Source organism: Corylus avellana, chromosome ca9 (assembly GCF_901000735.1).
Source record: "Corylus avellana chromosome ca9, CavTom2PMs-1.0".
NCBI lineage: Eukaryota > Viridiplantae > Streptophyta > Magnoliopsida > Fagales > Betulaceae > Corylus > Corylus avellana.
Genome location: NC_081549.1, coordinates 19,491,292 through 19,505,901, shown reverse-complemented (window position 1 = coordinate 19,505,901; position 14,610 = coordinate 19,491,292). Strand labels below are relative to the sequence as shown.

General features: G+C 36.6%; 5 protein-coding genes across 5 annotated transcripts in view; 4 read left to right on the top strand and 1 right to left on the bottom strand.

Moving 5' to 3' along the window:
- The window catches only part of LOC132162433 (putative cyclin-D7-1), a 1,778-nt gene extending 807 nt beyond the window's left edge, over positions 1-971 (top strand). Inside the window, exon 4 of the mRNA XM_059572674.1 lies at positions 906-971. Coding sequence (XP_059428657.1) covers positions 906-971 — 66 coding nt within the window. The remainder of the gene's footprint in view (positions 1-905) is intronic.
- A 23-nt stretch (positions 972-994) lies between these two features.
- LOC132161594 (uncharacterized) lies at positions 995-3,737 on the top strand. Its single transcript, XM_059571748.1, has 8 exons — positions 995-1,192; positions 1,368-1,423; positions 1,830-1,973; positions 2,647-2,720; positions 2,831-2,885; positions 2,958-3,020; positions 3,113-3,240; positions 3,343-3,737. Exons 1-8 carry the CDS (start codon positions 1,147-1,149, stop codon positions 3,419-3,421), a joined length of 645 nt encoding a protein of 214 aa, XP_059427731.1. The 5' UTR covers positions 995-1,146; the 3' UTR covers positions 3,422-3,737.
- A 964-nt stretch (positions 3,738-4,701) lies between these two features.
- LOC132162432 (putative cyclin-D7-1) lies at positions 4,702-6,491 on the top strand. Its single transcript, XM_059572673.1, has 6 exons — positions 4,702-4,959; positions 5,114-5,200; positions 5,296-5,394; positions 5,489-5,696; positions 6,054-6,187; positions 6,267-6,491. The coding sequence occupies exons 1-6, from the start codon at positions 4,702-4,704 to the stop codon at positions 6,489-6,491; spliced, it is 1,011 nt and encodes a 336-aa protein (XP_059428656.1).
- A 394-nt stretch (positions 6,492-6,885) lies between these two features.
- LOC132161939 (light-harvesting complex-like protein OHP1, chloroplastic) lies at positions 6,886-7,650 on the top strand. Its single transcript, XM_059572163.1, has 3 exons — positions 6,886-7,115; positions 7,217-7,339; positions 7,449-7,650. Exons 1-3 carry the CDS (start codon positions 6,951-6,953, stop codon positions 7,515-7,517), a joined length of 357 nt encoding a protein of 118 aa, XP_059428146.1. The 5' UTR covers positions 6,886-6,950; the 3' UTR covers positions 7,518-7,650.
- Positions 7,651-8,974: 1,324 nt separating this feature from the next.
- On the bottom strand, positions 8,975-12,803 carry LOC132192076 (uncharacterized). The gene is made up of 12 exons (XM_059607281.1): positions 12,523-12,803; positions 12,299-12,425; positions 12,132-12,205; positions 11,970-12,016; positions 11,717-11,867; positions 11,579-11,623; positions 11,305-11,509; positions 11,151-11,212; positions 10,928-11,028; positions 10,134-10,188; positions 9,989-10,036; positions 8,975-9,404 (listed from the first exon to the last, which is right to left on the bottom strand). The coding sequence occupies exons 1-12, from the start codon at positions 12,719-12,721 to the stop codon at positions 9,226-9,228; spliced, it is 1,293 nt and encodes a 430-aa protein (XP_059463264.1). The 5' UTR covers positions 12,722-12,803; the 3' UTR covers positions 8,975-9,225.
- Between the last annotated feature and the right edge of the window lie 1,807 nt (positions 12,804-14,610).

Sequence of the window (14,610 nt, the reverse complement as noted above, 5' to 3'; positions counted from 1 at the left end):
GCAGTAGCCGCTAGTAGATTTGCGATTAACAAGATAGCCAGCCCAATCCGCATTAGAGAAGGCATGAAATGCCAAAGAAGAAGAACAATTTTTACCCACAAATTATATACTAATGATGAAATAAACTTTGATTCTAACTAATTGTAGGTAAAAGAAAGGAACCCTCTAAAGAGCATGTGGTATTTGAAATTAACATCACAAAACAACGCAAATCTATAACGATAACACACCATACATCTTATTAGCTACTTGCTTAATCATAAATTGTTTATCCACCTTATAGAATGAAAGTTTTTAAAGAATATCATTTAATGCATTTGTTTTAAAATAAGAAATTATAATTTTCATTATGATTGATTTAAAAATAAATCAAGAAAATACGAATGGGGTATTAAATTCTCAATTAAAGCAGATGGTAAGTGGAAAAACGATTAAAAAAGAAAACAAAATTACTAAATCAAGTCTAAGAGTAAGTTTTTTTTAAAAGAAAAAAATATTTTTAAATTGATCCCTAAAGTTTTAAAATGATTAAATCAAATCAAGGTTCTATAATCTATTTTTTATGATTTCTTACAAAATTTTAATTATACCCTGAATAAAAAATTACAAAAAAAAAATAAATAATTTTTTTTTTTTTTTAGGATTTTATTAATATTTCTTAAAAAAATATTAATAAGAGAGGCATAATTGTATTTTCATAGTCATTTGTTATCAATTAATCCAAAAATGTTAACAAAGATCTCAAATTTAAATTGGGTATAAACTCAGATCTGAATATATCACATTAAAATGGAAAAAAAATACAAGATTTCTTACCTGATGTTCTATATTTATCTTCTTTTCACTTTGAAAGACCTTTACTACGAATACTGATATAATAATAATAATTTTTCCTAAGAAAACAGGAAACGAATAATCCAACAGCCCGTAACGAGTCGGATCCACTCGGACCGCCCCGGATAATTGCGTAGAGAAAGATCGCATACCCAGACGAGGGTTAGCCCAGTCTGATGGGCTAACCCTTGGACCTTTCACTTTCAGAGTTTTGTAGAGAGAGATCGAATACCCAAATTACAAAGCGTGATATTGCCGCTTCACATTTGGATTCTTTGACTGGGAATTGGGATTCGATCATTCATCAAAGAAATGCCGGTGAGAGTGGTGGAGAGCTCTGCACCTTCTCAAGTTTCAGGTATTTCGCTTTCCTTCAAAAATAATTGCAATAGAATAATGTTCAGTGCCAGATTTAGGGCTTCGTTTGTTGCCTGGAAAATACCGGAAATTTATTTGAAATTCACAGCTTGGCCTCGTCAAAAGGTTTTTTTTGTTTGTGGGTCTAATCTATATGTTCATGCTTAATTGTGAAGGCGCGAATTCTGGAGAGACATTACCACAAGTATGCTCACTTTTGAGTGTTGGACAGGTTAATCTTCGACCCCTTTTATTTTATTTTTTGGGTTCCTTCTGTTAAGGTAGTTACTTTTGTTTACAACAATTACTTGTTAGTGACCGTGCTACATATATGGCTGCATATGATTAGTTGCCTAATAGATATTGAGCCTAATGAGTATCATATATGGGGTTATGTAGTCAACACATAAGCTAAGACTTTAGTGATCTTCAGTGTCATTGCTAGGTGATCATATATCTCTTTACAATTTTGGACAAAGACGGTCAGGTTTTCCTTCTTTGGTCATTTGAAGTGAGAACATAAAGCTGCATATTTTACTACTCTGATGAAACGTTTTAAGTTCTCTATCGAAAATTTATAATTTTGCATCAGAAGTGGACGAGTTTCAGTTTATCCTCACAGTTTAATTTTGTCACAGGCCTTCTCTGGTACTCAGAATGTTTCTAGCCTACAGAAAGATGAAGCATGGAGAGTTAACGTTCGAATACAGGGATGTGACCTTGAACATGGGTATCTATGTGGGACCATGGAAGCTCTCAATGTCCCTATGGCAGACACACCAGTAAGCAGTTCCTTCTTCTTCTTTTTTGTTTAGGATATTTCCTTTTTTTTTGTCTGTGCTGTGTTGATATATAGAGGATAAATACTAAAAAAAAAAAGTTGTAAATGTTATAGCGTAATGAAAGAATGAGGCAGCTTCTGGGTTTGTTTAAACTTCTGTCTGCTGGCATTATTGCCAGAATAGGTTAGTGCTACTTTGATAAGAGGCACCTAATCAAGAGGTTTCTTTCCCCACTGGCCTTTTCAATGTTCTCATTGTTGTGTGTTTCTTTGTAATCCAAAATTTACTTTAAAAAAACTATATCACATGGCCATATTCACCTAATCGATTGTGATCGTACATACATTCTTCATCTTCTTTGGTTGCAGCAGCCATGAAATTAGCTGCGCCCAGAATTTTCAAACTTAACTCTTTGCTTTATATCCTATTTTATCAGTATGTTATACAAATGAATGATCCATGCCGTAACAGAATATATGATACAGTTCTCCCTTTAGCCATAAATTGGTTGGTTATATTTCCTCACTGTAATGGAAGCATGCTTAATATGTAACTTGATTTCATTCAGAAAACTGCCAAGGTTTCATGACCACCTTGTTTGCTGTAGTTGGAATATTGCGATTTACCTTGTTTGGTCACGGAGCACTTTTTGTTTCATTTATGATTACTTCAGGTAGTAACCTTCTGGGAAGGGGAGATCATTGACACAAAGAATTATACTTTCTTCACTGGCAAGTGGGAAGCGACGTACGTTCCTTTATTTTTATTTTTTCCATTTACTGTGTCATGGAAACTTTAAATAACAGTGATGGTGGACAAAACAATCCAATGCTGATTTGCATGATCTCTTGCTACAGGCAAGAGGATGATATAAGGCACTGGACCAAGTTTCCATCCTTCCGTCCCTATTTGGTAAAGAGCTGGAACCTTTTCTTTCATACACACTATTTGCTGTATTAACTAATCCTGTTTTTTTTTTTCCAGAGTCGAGTGGAGGTTGATGGTGGAAAATCTTTGGACCTGAGTGACTCTGAATTCATATATATGGTAACCTAGTCTCAATTATTTTAATCACTTGGTGAAAGAACTTACCATATGTGAAGCAATAACATGCCGGTTTCTTTTATTTGCTGGCGCAGAGATGGAAAGAGCAACACTTTGTGAATGTTGGGACAGACTGTGGGTTAACTATAGCTGGCTTTTACTATGTTTGTTTCTCTTGTAGTGATGGCTGCATCAGTGGCTTCTATTATGATCCTAATAGCAGGTATTTTGCATTTCTGTTAGTTACCCCCACCCCCCCAAAAAAAAGAAGAAAAAAAAAAGAGAGAAGGAGCTGATTGATGAATTAACTTGAAACAACTTGCAGCCCATTTCAGAAGCTCGAGCTAAAATCAACTAATGAGGGAAGATCAGGTTTCAGTTTTTCGTCATATGAGTTGCAATAAAATGGAAGAAGGCATTCGCATTTTGGGGTTAGCACTTGATTGAACTTTGCTTGGTCAGATGAACATCTCAGAGGTACCAGGGAGATTATGCAAGATGACAGGGAATCCAGACTGTACGAGGATTATATTGGAAGAGTTGACGAGTGATGTATATCTGTTTGTGTTGAGAGCGCTGGTCATAAAGTACATCTGTGTGGAATACTTCTTGTGTTGTTGTATATGAATTGAAGTTAAACATACATGCATGCCAAGCCAACCACTTAATTTAATGGATCGTTGCAGCTATGTATAGCATGCAAACAATTCCCACGGTTCATCTGATTCTTGTGATCCTCTTTCATTCTGGTTATGTATTGCTTTATGCATTCTGATGATTGTTATCATGATCCTTAGTACCCATCTGGGGGGCTCTGCCAGTGAATGTATGTTGCTGACACTTTTAGAGGCTGAAAAAATTACTCTTTCTCGCCAAATTATCCAAAAGAAAAACAGTCCTTGATAGGTTTGAAGCTAATATTACACTTGCTCACTTCTTCACACAATTTTTTTATACTCATAGGACTTTTTAAACTACCATTGGATATGAGATATATCTTTATTGAATTTGGATTCAATTGTAGTTTTAGAAGTCACTTGTATATATAAAAAATTTATTTAAAAAAATGGGAATAAGTGTAGAGCATAGTTCCCATATGTTCATGGCCATTGCTGCCTGTGCCTTCCCCGTGTACAGTAATTACAGTACTCCAGCCACTGGTAGTTTATGAGCCATTGGTTGGCCAAATATTAGAAGGAAAAAAAGGAAAAATGTGAGCAGTTATTACGGCCGCAGGATCATGGGTTGAAGCTGATGAGATCGTGGGTCCACGGCGGCCCAACTGGTAAAAGCGATGTATTTAGCCACGTACAGTTTTGCCCCTTCCCCATATTGAAGGAATAGCATGCACATTTATGCAACGCACGCAGGTATCCTCGTGCGCTCACGCAATTGGTTACCATGCCGTCAAAATAAAAATCCAATACAGCATTTACCCCGCTTCATGAGGGACGTGTCCCTCTTTTTATTTCACCTTCTTCCTCTAACTACCCCATGTTTCATGATTCGTGTATCATGCATCATGTATCATGTATCATCTATCATCTATCATACCACCCATCTTGTCAACTAGTACGAAAGCTATAGCCTATATATGTGTATGATTATCATGTCAGACCATTTACAATTTCATTGACCATTGCCCAGATATATAGTTTCAGAAGAATTCGTATATATATTATCTATGGAAAACTTGCTATGTGATGAGGCGTGGCTATCCAGCCCTGCTGTAACACCCATTGATCATCATCATGCACCCCATCACAGTTCAGAGAGCTACCTTGGTGGTTCGTCTTATATGACCAAGGAAGACTCCGAGGAGGCCCTTGCTATATACCTGGAGAAGGAGATCAGTTACATGCCGGAAGATAATTACGTTGGGCATCTCCGGTCGGAAAATTTTACCAGTGCTAGATATAGAGCCACCCAATGGCTTTTTAGGGTCAGTTTCTAAATCCTAGAGAACCATTTTTCACGTGTTCAAAATTTGATATGCATTGGCAATATCAAGTTAAATTAATACGTACTTTTTTAATATTTGCTCACCATTCTTTCCAACTCGATTTCTTTGTTTGGTTAATGTTTGTTTCCTGCAGTCCAGAAGTCGGTTGAATCTCTCTTTTGGAACTGCTTTCAATGCTGTAAATTACCTTGATCGGTTCATATCTATGAATCAATGCAATGTAAGCAGTCCTGAATATCTATAATTGATTACAGAATCATATATATATATATATATGCGGATATTTAGCACTAATATTTAACATAAATTTTCAAGGGATGGAGCTATTGGATGGTTGAATTATTGTCTGTTGCGTGCTTATCTGTTGCCTCCAAGTTCTGTGAAACCTGCACTCCTACATTGCATGAAATTCAGGTGCCTCTTAATTGTCGATCATTGTTGTTCTTGTTATATATTGCTGTTCTTAAGATATATAACTGATTGACATTTACCAATACTGTGATTGAAGATGGAGGATTTGGGCCATTCATTTGAGTCAACCACAATCCAGTGGATGGAATTGACGCTGTTAAAGGCATTAGAATGGCGTCTTGGCTCTACAACGGCTTATTCTTACATAGAACTGTTGATGTGCAGCATTGACTCCTTGAAACCTCACCTTCATGAGGAGATTACCACCCGAGTCACTGACTTATTACTTCTTGGCGCTATTTCAGGTATAAGCATTATCTTTATACACTTCCATTCCTGCTGTTTATATATATATATATATAGTTGTACAAGGAGTAGGTGGAAGTAGGTGACAAAAAAGTATGTGTAGTATTCGCAGACTTAACACAAAAGTAATAGGTTAAAGTTAATAAATTAACCCATTTAACTATGTGGGTCAAATTAATATAGTGATTTAAACACGAAGATGAATTGACAAGACCCCTTCTCTATAGGATATAGAACTTAAAAGTATTGATTTAGCTATGAAATGCCTCATGCTATATAGGCTAGGAAAATGGTAGTAGTGGTAGGTCTAAATTCATTTGCTTCCACTGATATATAATTGAAACCAAACCGTCCAGATTCAAGATTGCTGGAGTTTATGCCAAGTGTTATTGCAGTATCTGCTCTTTGGTGCAGTCTAGACGAGTTACTTCCATCAATATCCAATGCCTACCTGCCCTCTGTTACAAGGCTCTTTAATAAAGCTCAGAAGGTAAAATCCTAAGCAAAAAAAAAAAAAAACTTCTTGAATGCGATGTACCGTTTTATTGACATCGTTCTCAATTTACTAGGATGATTTGGTCAAGTGCCATATGATCATGGAAACTCATCAGCAGGTCGGCTCTTTGCACTACTTAATACACTATTATGACTGCCCTTCAAGCCCCACAACAGTGCTGCTAAAGCAGCCCATTCACATATGTGACTGCCATGTTAATTTCTCTTTCTTGAAGATGGGTGGTCCAAACAGCAATCTCAAATCAAGTAGGAAGAAAAGAAAGCGAGAAGAACAGTAAGAGATTTTTGTACCAAGAACAATTCAGAGTGACCCAAAAAAAAGAAAACAAATAATGATAATATACAACTCAATAGATAAATGGTCAGATTAATTATCAATCGAAGCAATTTGGTTATCTTCCTCCATTTTTTGTTTTCGGTTGAAAAATTAAATGTGCACTCTGTACTGAATGTGACAGTCCTAATCTGTGGGACACAAGAACAGGACATCCTCTGTCAATACCCACTGGGGGACCCAGCAGATATGTGCGCAGTGTTTTTTTTTTTTTTTTTTTAATAATCGTGCGCAGTGTTATATGAACGTGTATCAAACCCCACCAGAAAAAATTTAAAATTCATAAAGAAAAAAAAATAAAAAGGAAAATAAAATAAGTGACAAATAAACGAAATGTGATCGCTTACAGACAAGTAGATAAGGTAGGTGGAGAAGCAACGGCTATGGTTGTGGAACCAAAACAATGGCATCTTCATCTTCCATAGTATCATCTTCTCTCCTCCCCGCGAGAGCTCAAGTATTTCGTGGAAACCAACAACTCCAGCTTCTCAATAATCGTAATCTGAATGGAACGACCTTCAAGAAGAAAGTTTCTTTCCGGGTCCATGCTGCAAAGCTTCCTGCAGGAGTATGTTCTTGATTTTGCTCTTACTAATTTTATTAGCTCCTTATTTTATGTTTCCTGAGGAAGATTAATTATGAAAAAGAAATGGGTTTTGGAAATATTAGGTGGAATTGCCCAAAGTAGAGCCAAAATTCAGTGCCCCTTTTCTTGGTTTCACAAAGACAGCTGAAACTTGGAATTCTAGAGCTTGTATGATTGGCCTTATTGGAACTTTCATTGTTGAATTGGTGAGTTCTTTCTTTTGAACTTTCCATCTTCTTGCTATTTGTAACCAAAAGAAGGCTTTTGATGAGCTCTTTTTGCTGAAGTATTCACTGTGGCTTTGTGTGTTTTCAGATATTAAACAAGGGAATACTGCAGATGATTGGGGTGGAAATAGGGAAAGGGCTTGATCTTCCACTTTGACCATTTAATCTGGATTATATATGCATGTAACTCATGTGATTTTCGGTTTATTATTCGTTTCAAGAACTAGTCTTTTGACTGTAATTGAAATTTAACTTTTTGTTCTACCTATAAATGTATTTAATCTTTTACATGGATGCGTATAATTCTAGGTTAAATACCTAATTCTCCAATAGGGTTTTAACACTTTATTTTTTGTCTCCTAGGGTTTCATTTGGATCACATAAGATACATGTGGTTTTGATAAAGACGAAAATAGTACATCCATTAAAATTTTATCTAAAATTTAACGAAACGCTACGTCAACATCAATCAAATGTCGTCACGTGTTATGTAATTAATTTTTTTATTAAAAAAATATATTTTTTCAAACAAGCAAGCAAAAGAATATATATATATTGAGGGTGGCTGGCCATGGGGTGGCCTGGCCACCCCCATCTAGCCGGATGGGGGTAGTCGAGCCACCCTAGTGGATCTTGAGAGTGGTTTCGGCCACACCCTTGGCACCTTGGGAGTGGCTCGAGGGTGGCCAGGCCACCCCCATGGAGCAAAGGGGGTGGCCGAAGACACCCCCAAGACCCACTAGGAGGTGACCAAGCCACCCCCCAAATGGCTTAGGCCCAATTTTTTTTTCTTTCTTTTATTTTTTTGAAAAAATATATTTTTTAATTTTTTTAAAAAAATAAAAATAAAAAATCAATTACATAACACGTGGCGACATTTGATTGATGCTAACACGGTGTTCTGTTAAGTTTTGGACGAAATTTTGACAGAGGTATTATCTTCATCTTTATCAAAATCAAAGGTACTTCCTGTTATCTAAATGAAACTTTAGGGAACAAAAAATAAAGTGCTAAAACCTTAAGAGGAAATATGTATTTAACCCATAATTCTATCTCTCAGAGACTCAGATTTTTACCGTGCCTGTGAGAAACCTGTCTCTCAGCAACAAACACTTATATAATCTGCAGCAGCTTTCATTGACAATAACCGCGTGGCCCCAAAAGGATTGTAATCTTTTGGGGTGTCAGAGGACAAGAAACTTTCAAGATGACACAATCAATCTGTTGAGTGTTCGAGAATGTGTAGGTCTTGTCTTACACTCGAAAACTTTTGGCTTTCCCCCATCATAGCCGTCATGACTCCTACATGTGTCCCAATGCAGTATCTATTCTCTTATCTCAAGGCCATTAGATTTGCTATACCCAAACTAATCCGTGGCTCAGCAAGGATTCATCACCACTGATCTTAAGAGCTTATAGCTCATCAAGATTAAGCTTGGTTCGTCCCACCGGTCAACCAGCTTGGTGCAAGATCACCATGACAACTTGGCTATCTGGACTTTCAAAAAATAAACCATATATGCAGTCAGAGAACACAACCACCTGATGAATCGGTTCTTATCAATTAAGACAAACAAATTCCGAGTCTGCACTTTAGATTTCAGTCAGAAACTCTTTCATTCCAATTCCAAAACAAAATTTATTTAAGAGGGATTTTCCAACGATCTTAAACTACAGAATAATTAATATGTCTCTGTACAAATTCATAGACGGATACTGGATACATAATGTCAGACATTTGTCTGACACGTTGATCTAAGGTCGTGTGTACATGGGTTTGGAGACACTCCTTTGTCATGTATCATGAACAGGAACCGTGAACTCCTGCTGCAGAACCTGGGGTAAAAAAAAAAAAAAGAAAAAACCTATATGACTCTGCAGGTTCGAGCATCTATAACTGGCACTTTGGAAGAAGGCTCTGAAATTTCTAGTGCCTCTGCGAGTGAGAGCCTGCGGTTCCGCCATGCAGCCTCGGCCCAACTCTTCATTTTCTCTCCTTGAACCTTTCTGTTCTGTTGCACACAGAGTGCTTCTGCATACCCGCCTACATAATCAAGCAACTATATCAATGCAGAAATCCAGCTAAGAGGCATCATACCAAACTGCGACAAATAAAACACATTATGGATGTGAGTGCATGCACATGCACACATTCTACTTTAAGTTGGAACGATAGAAACTAATCACAACTCTTAATGTGCACATACGCATCAGTCCATGCCATACTCTGCATGAGAAACAAGCATCATTCAAAGCAACCTCCTGAACAGAAAATATCACATAAACTCTAAATTCCCTATCCATCTTACAGATGGTAGAACAAAATTGATAGATTCTACTATGACATGCAGAATGCTCGCTCAAATAAAATGTTAACAAGAGTGTCAAAAGTACAGCCACAGTAAGGTCATCCGTGTGAAACACTCATTTTTCATATCATAAATGCAAAAGTTGAACGAAGTGAATGTTCAGGCAATATACATTGGTCGAACATACAGCAGTTCGAACATAAAAAATTGGAGGGCCAACACTGATTCTCAAATGGTCATTACTCAGGTAAAACCTCTCCACATGTTTATAAGGTGATTTAAAATGAATAGTTAGAATCATTCAAACACTTAACATTACCTCTTGCAAGGGCCACTATATCAGTTTTATCTGCCTTTGCTTCTGTATCTACAAAGTCAAAAACAAGAAGAAGAAAAAAATTGACAACAAATTTTCATTTAATAAAAAAATGAAGAAAGATAAATCAATGAGCTGTTCGCCATACCATCTGTATCCACCGGTGGAGCTTTCAATAACTCTATTGCCTTTCTATATAGTCCCTGACAATGACCTTTCAAATATTAAACTTATATATATATATATATATATATATATATATATATATATATATATATGATATTTGAAATATTAAACTAGAAGAAACTCTCCCATAAACTAATTCCAACATATCAAAGAAGAAAACAATTAAAGACAATTAATAAATCGACCAAGTAATGTGCTAGAGACCCTAATGCATATGAATAAGTAATTGGGTGGGCCCCCTAGATAAAAATATTTCAGCCCTTGATCATCTCAATAAAATTAGATGCATGCTACACATTATTCTCTCAACCATCTCTTTTTGCAAATCTAATGGATCCACCATTGGATTTATGGACTCATGTGAGTCCTACAAAAATCTAATGGTAGATTCACTCATTCACTATATGGAGATGGTTGAAAGATGGTTGAGAGAATGATTTTTATTATTTCTCGTAAAATTATGTTTCTTATTCACAATGAAGCCATATGCATGTTACATTATTATGAATATACAAGACATGCAACCCAATAATCTAGTAACACATCTCAATCAACCATTCTGATTCAAAAAAGTGACAAATGATCCTTGACCCTTCACTTACAGAATCCACTCAATGTCCTAAAACCAACCAAATCAATTTCTTCATGCATGGCTTTACAGTACCAAGTTCAATTAAGAGCCAAAGAGTGAATAACTAATGTCAAAATTTCAAATTTTGGCCACATAAATCTATATTGTCATGTACAAGTTCTTACCTCTTGAATCAAAAGAGAACTTGAACGCTCCTGCATTGCTTTACGCCTAAAGATAAGAGCTATGCAGGTTAAGACAACACCAACCTTTGGGTGATGAGGGCCTATATCAAACAAATAAAACCACAGGACATACCAAGATATCATTGCAGAGATAGATGCAAATAAGAAATGCACAGGGTATTTATATATCACTCAATTAACAGAAGAAGCCAAAGTAACACACCAAAATGTTCCTCCGTTTTAGATAATGCCCTTGTCAACATCTCTTCTGCATCACCGAAGTTTCTAAAAGAACACAAGTTAGATTTAGGGTAGAAGAACATTGCACCAAGGGGGCAAAAAGCTAATGGAAAGTGCAGAAGAAATCCTGAGCCTACCCCATGTGTGCCTCAAGCTGTCCTAATGCACAAGTGGCTGCCAACAATACTTCCTCCGAGGACAAATTACAAGCTGCTAAGGCATTTAAGTCACTAAAATCTTTATTCTCAGACGCCCTTTGAATTACTTTTTGGTATGCCTCTTTTGCCAATGAAAAGTTCTGCGAGGCATGCAAGAGTTCTCCGTATGATAGACCAATACTACCTATAAATCAAAGCATCAATTCACTGCACTATAACATCTTACCACAATGTCTAATTACATGAACCTCACCAGTAATTCCCTCACTGTCCTTACATCCTTGCAAACATGTCTCGGCTGCAGCAAAATAGCTAAGCATTCAGTAATTTACGAAAACTGCTAAAATGACCACAAAAAAAAAAAAGAAAAAAAACCAAGGGCTTGATATACCTAATTCCAGATTTCCACGGACAAGCTCAACCATCCCTTTAGCTGCTTTAGCACGAGCACTCAAGACTTCAGGATTTCCAACACCAGCTTTTGCATCTTCTTTCTCAACAAGTTCTAAGCATTTTTCTGCGATCACTGATGAAGAATCATCCTATATAGGGAGAACCAACTCAAGATAAATTTCAAAGCTCAAGAACAGGAAACTGAAACAAACAAATAAGTAAAGCAATGAAATGGGTGCTTGTAGACTCACCTGCCCCAGCTCTAGATGAAGCCCAACAAGAGCTTCCAATGCAGCAACTATAACAAGGACCGAGTCATGATTTCTAGTCAATACCCATTTCATCATTTCCATCCAACTTCACAAACTCAACTAGAAATGTAAAAAAATTGAAGTAAAAACATATATATTTACCTCTAACACCCAAAGAAGAGTGCTTTAAATCTTCGATTCTCTGAAGTTTCTCAACTGCTTCACCAAAATTCCCTCTGAAACCCATCAATCTCAAACTTATCATAAGTTTCTGCAACTACCAATCAAGCACCCACGATGTAAATAAGGGAAAGAAAGAAAAAAAGGACCTTTCAGAGAATAATGTCGACATGGCCAGCAAGACTAATCCCCTTGAATTCTCAGCGTCTTGGCCCTCACTTGGCTGAGTGGAAAGGCACTGCTCCAGTACCAGAAGGCCTTGCGCGTACGATTCATCTGAGTAATTGCACAAATACAAAACCATATCATAATTTAAGAAATTCGAAAGATTAATTATTTGCAATTTTCATAGATAAATGATTTGGGGAAGAACCTGATTTTTGTGACCTGGCATGGGAGAGGGCGTAATTGATCATCTGAAGAGCGACCGGGTTCGCATCGTGAAGCGATCTGAACGGTGGTGGTGATAACAGAGAGGGACCGCAGGGTCTAGATGAGGTCTGGCCCAGACTGGCGGATCTAGCGGCGGAGGTCGCCGCTCTGGAGACCTTAACTGCGACGCGAATCATCATCACTGCAAAACCCTGCAGTGAGTGGACACTGTGGAAGGGGTTTTCCGAGGGGCAAAATCGGAATAATACTTTTCTTTGTATTTTCTAGTGGAGTAATGATAAGTAATATCTTTCTATCTTCTTAAAATCTTTTTAAAGCTGATGTGGCTTTTAAAATCACCATTTGATCAAAATTCAAATATGATTCAGCTAAAATTTAATGATGATTTTAAAAGCCACATCAACTTTAGGAGAATTTTATAAGCATAAAAAGATGATACCTAGCATTACTCTTTCTAGTGTGTTTTTACCCTGGATCGAGTGGGAACTGTGGAGGTGACACCACAGGATCTTTTCGTATCCATCTCAGTCGATTTGGTTATGTCGGATCCGAATCCATTTTAGCAGAATAGACTAAAGTGACACAATAAGCTCCCTTTTTTTATTTTTTTTGTGATATATCCGCACACGAGTGAGAGAGGAGATTCAAACTAATGACTCCGGCTTCATGAGACGTGATTTCCAACCAATTGAGCTACCTCTTGAAAACAAATAATACAATATGCTTAAGATGTCTGTAATAACCAAACTTAATCACTTAATTTCGTATTAACTTCATGTCGGATTCGAAGTTGTATCAAAAAGTTTCAGATCGTCCTTATTAGCTTTTTTTTTTTTTTTTTAGTCTCTCTGACAAGTTGAAATGCACAATATATAATTTTCAGTAATTTTTAATTTTCTTCTTTGGGGCACTGAAGAGCAAAAGCTTAGGCTACAAGGATGAGAAAGTACGAGCATTATCTGGATGGTGATCCAAATCTTGCTTTTTTTCTAGTATTTTATAGCAAAAGCTCAATCTACTCTTTTTTCCTTGCTCTACTTTTATATCAAAAAGAATAAAGAAAAAAAGTGACATGCTAAACCTTTTAAGGTTCTTCAGTCTTTTTATACTTGTTTGTAGTGCAATTATGTTTGCTTGTAATTATGAAGATAGCACTAATTGATATCACCACTAGCTTAAGATAAACGCTCTCTCTAAAACTCCTGAAAAAGAAAACCCCTTTCTCTGCTTCTAGCTAGGGACCTCTCATCTCCCCAATTTGATGCCTTCAACTCTCGTTTTCTTGGACTGGTGTTTATCCTTTATTGCTTTTACCTTTTTAGGTTTGTTGCTTGGGATTGTAGAGATCAAATCTACATCCATCCATTCATGTATCTTATATGCACCCTCTTCTCCACCTTTTATGCTCTCTTCTACCCTATAGCTCCCGTCTCATCAGGTGTACTACACATGCCTACTTGGCGCAAGTGGACTACACACACCACCACTACCATGTGTTTTTTCTTTTTTAACAACAGATTTATGGTCCTCTGGCTATTTTTCAAAGTACCATTTTGGTTTTTCAGGTTTCTCATATCTAGATGTGAGCGTTATCCAAATATGATTTGGTTGGGCTTTAGACTCACCGCCCTACAAGGAGTTCTCTCAACTATTGTAAATATAATTTTTAGTCTCTCAAGTTTCCTCAAAAGCTAGACAGGAACTAAGTTATATGAGGTTCTCTTTGTACTCTCAATTTTCTTCATGGGCCCCAAGCAACTTTGCTGGCTGCATTTTTGCTCGGCTTTCACCTCCGAGGTCTCTCTCCAGAACAATGAGATGCTAGTTGTCTGTAGTTCGTTTGACTTGTTGTACTTCAAAATAATAATAATAATAAAAATAATAATAATTATGAAGATAAGAAGAAAATTGACAAGGTAACATCATGAAGTTGTAATGCTCATTTGATCCCTGCTATGATAATAATAATGAAGATAAGAAGAAAATTGACAAGGTAACATCATGAAGTTGTAATGCTCATTTGATCCCTGCTATGATAATAATTATGAAGATAAGAAGAAAATTGACA

Bases quoted from the DNA above. Each gene is read 5' to 3' on its own strand.
- LOC132161939 (XM_059572163.1), top strand. From the start codon at position 6,951: ATGGCATCTTCATCTTCCATAGTATCATCTTCTCTCCTCCCCGCGAGA. The intron at 7,116-7,216 runs GTATGTTCTTGA...TGGAAATATTAG, and splicing joins CTGCAAAGCTTCCTGCAGGA to GTGGAATTGCCCAAAGTAGA. The intron at 7,340-7,448 runs GTGAGTTCTTTC...GTGTGTTTTCAG, and splicing joins GAACTTTCATTGTTGAATTG to ATATTAAACAAGGGAATACT.
- LOC132192076 (XM_059607281.1), bottom strand. From the start codon at position 12,721: ATGATGATTCGCGTCGCAGTTAAGGTCTCCAGAGCGGCGACCTCCGCC. The intron at 11,624-11,716 runs GTATATCAAGCC...ATTTTGCTGCAG, and splicing joins CCGTGGAAATCTGGAATTAG to CCGAGACATGTTTGCAAGGA. The intron at 11,510-11,578 runs GTGAGGTTCATG...TTTGATTTATAG, and splicing joins GGACAGTGAGGGAATTACTG to GTAGTATTGGTCTATCATAC.
- LOC132162432 (XM_059572673.1), top strand. From the start codon at position 4,702: ATGGAAAACTTGCTATGTGATGAGGCGTGGCTATCCAGCCCTGCTGTA. The intron at 5,395-5,488 runs GTGCCTCTTAAT...CTGTGATTGAAG, and splicing joins CTACATTGCATGAAATTCAG to ATGGAGGATTTGGGCCATTC. The intron at 6,188-6,266 runs GTAAAATCCTAA...TCAATTTACTAG, and splicing joins TCTTTAATAAAGCTCAGAAG to GATGATTTGGTCAAGTGCCA.
- LOC132161594 (XM_059571748.1), top strand. From the start codon at position 1,147: ATGCCGGTGAGAGTGGTGGAGAGCTCTGCACCTTCTCAAGTTTCAG. The intron at 1,193-1,367 runs GTATTTCGCTTT...TTAATTGTGAAG, and splicing joins TGCACCTTCTCAAGTTTCAG to GCGCGAATTCTGGAGAGACA. The intron at 3,021-3,112 runs GTAACCTAGTCT...TTGCTGGCGCAG, and splicing joins ACTCTGAATTCATATATATG to AGATGGAAAGAGCAACACTT.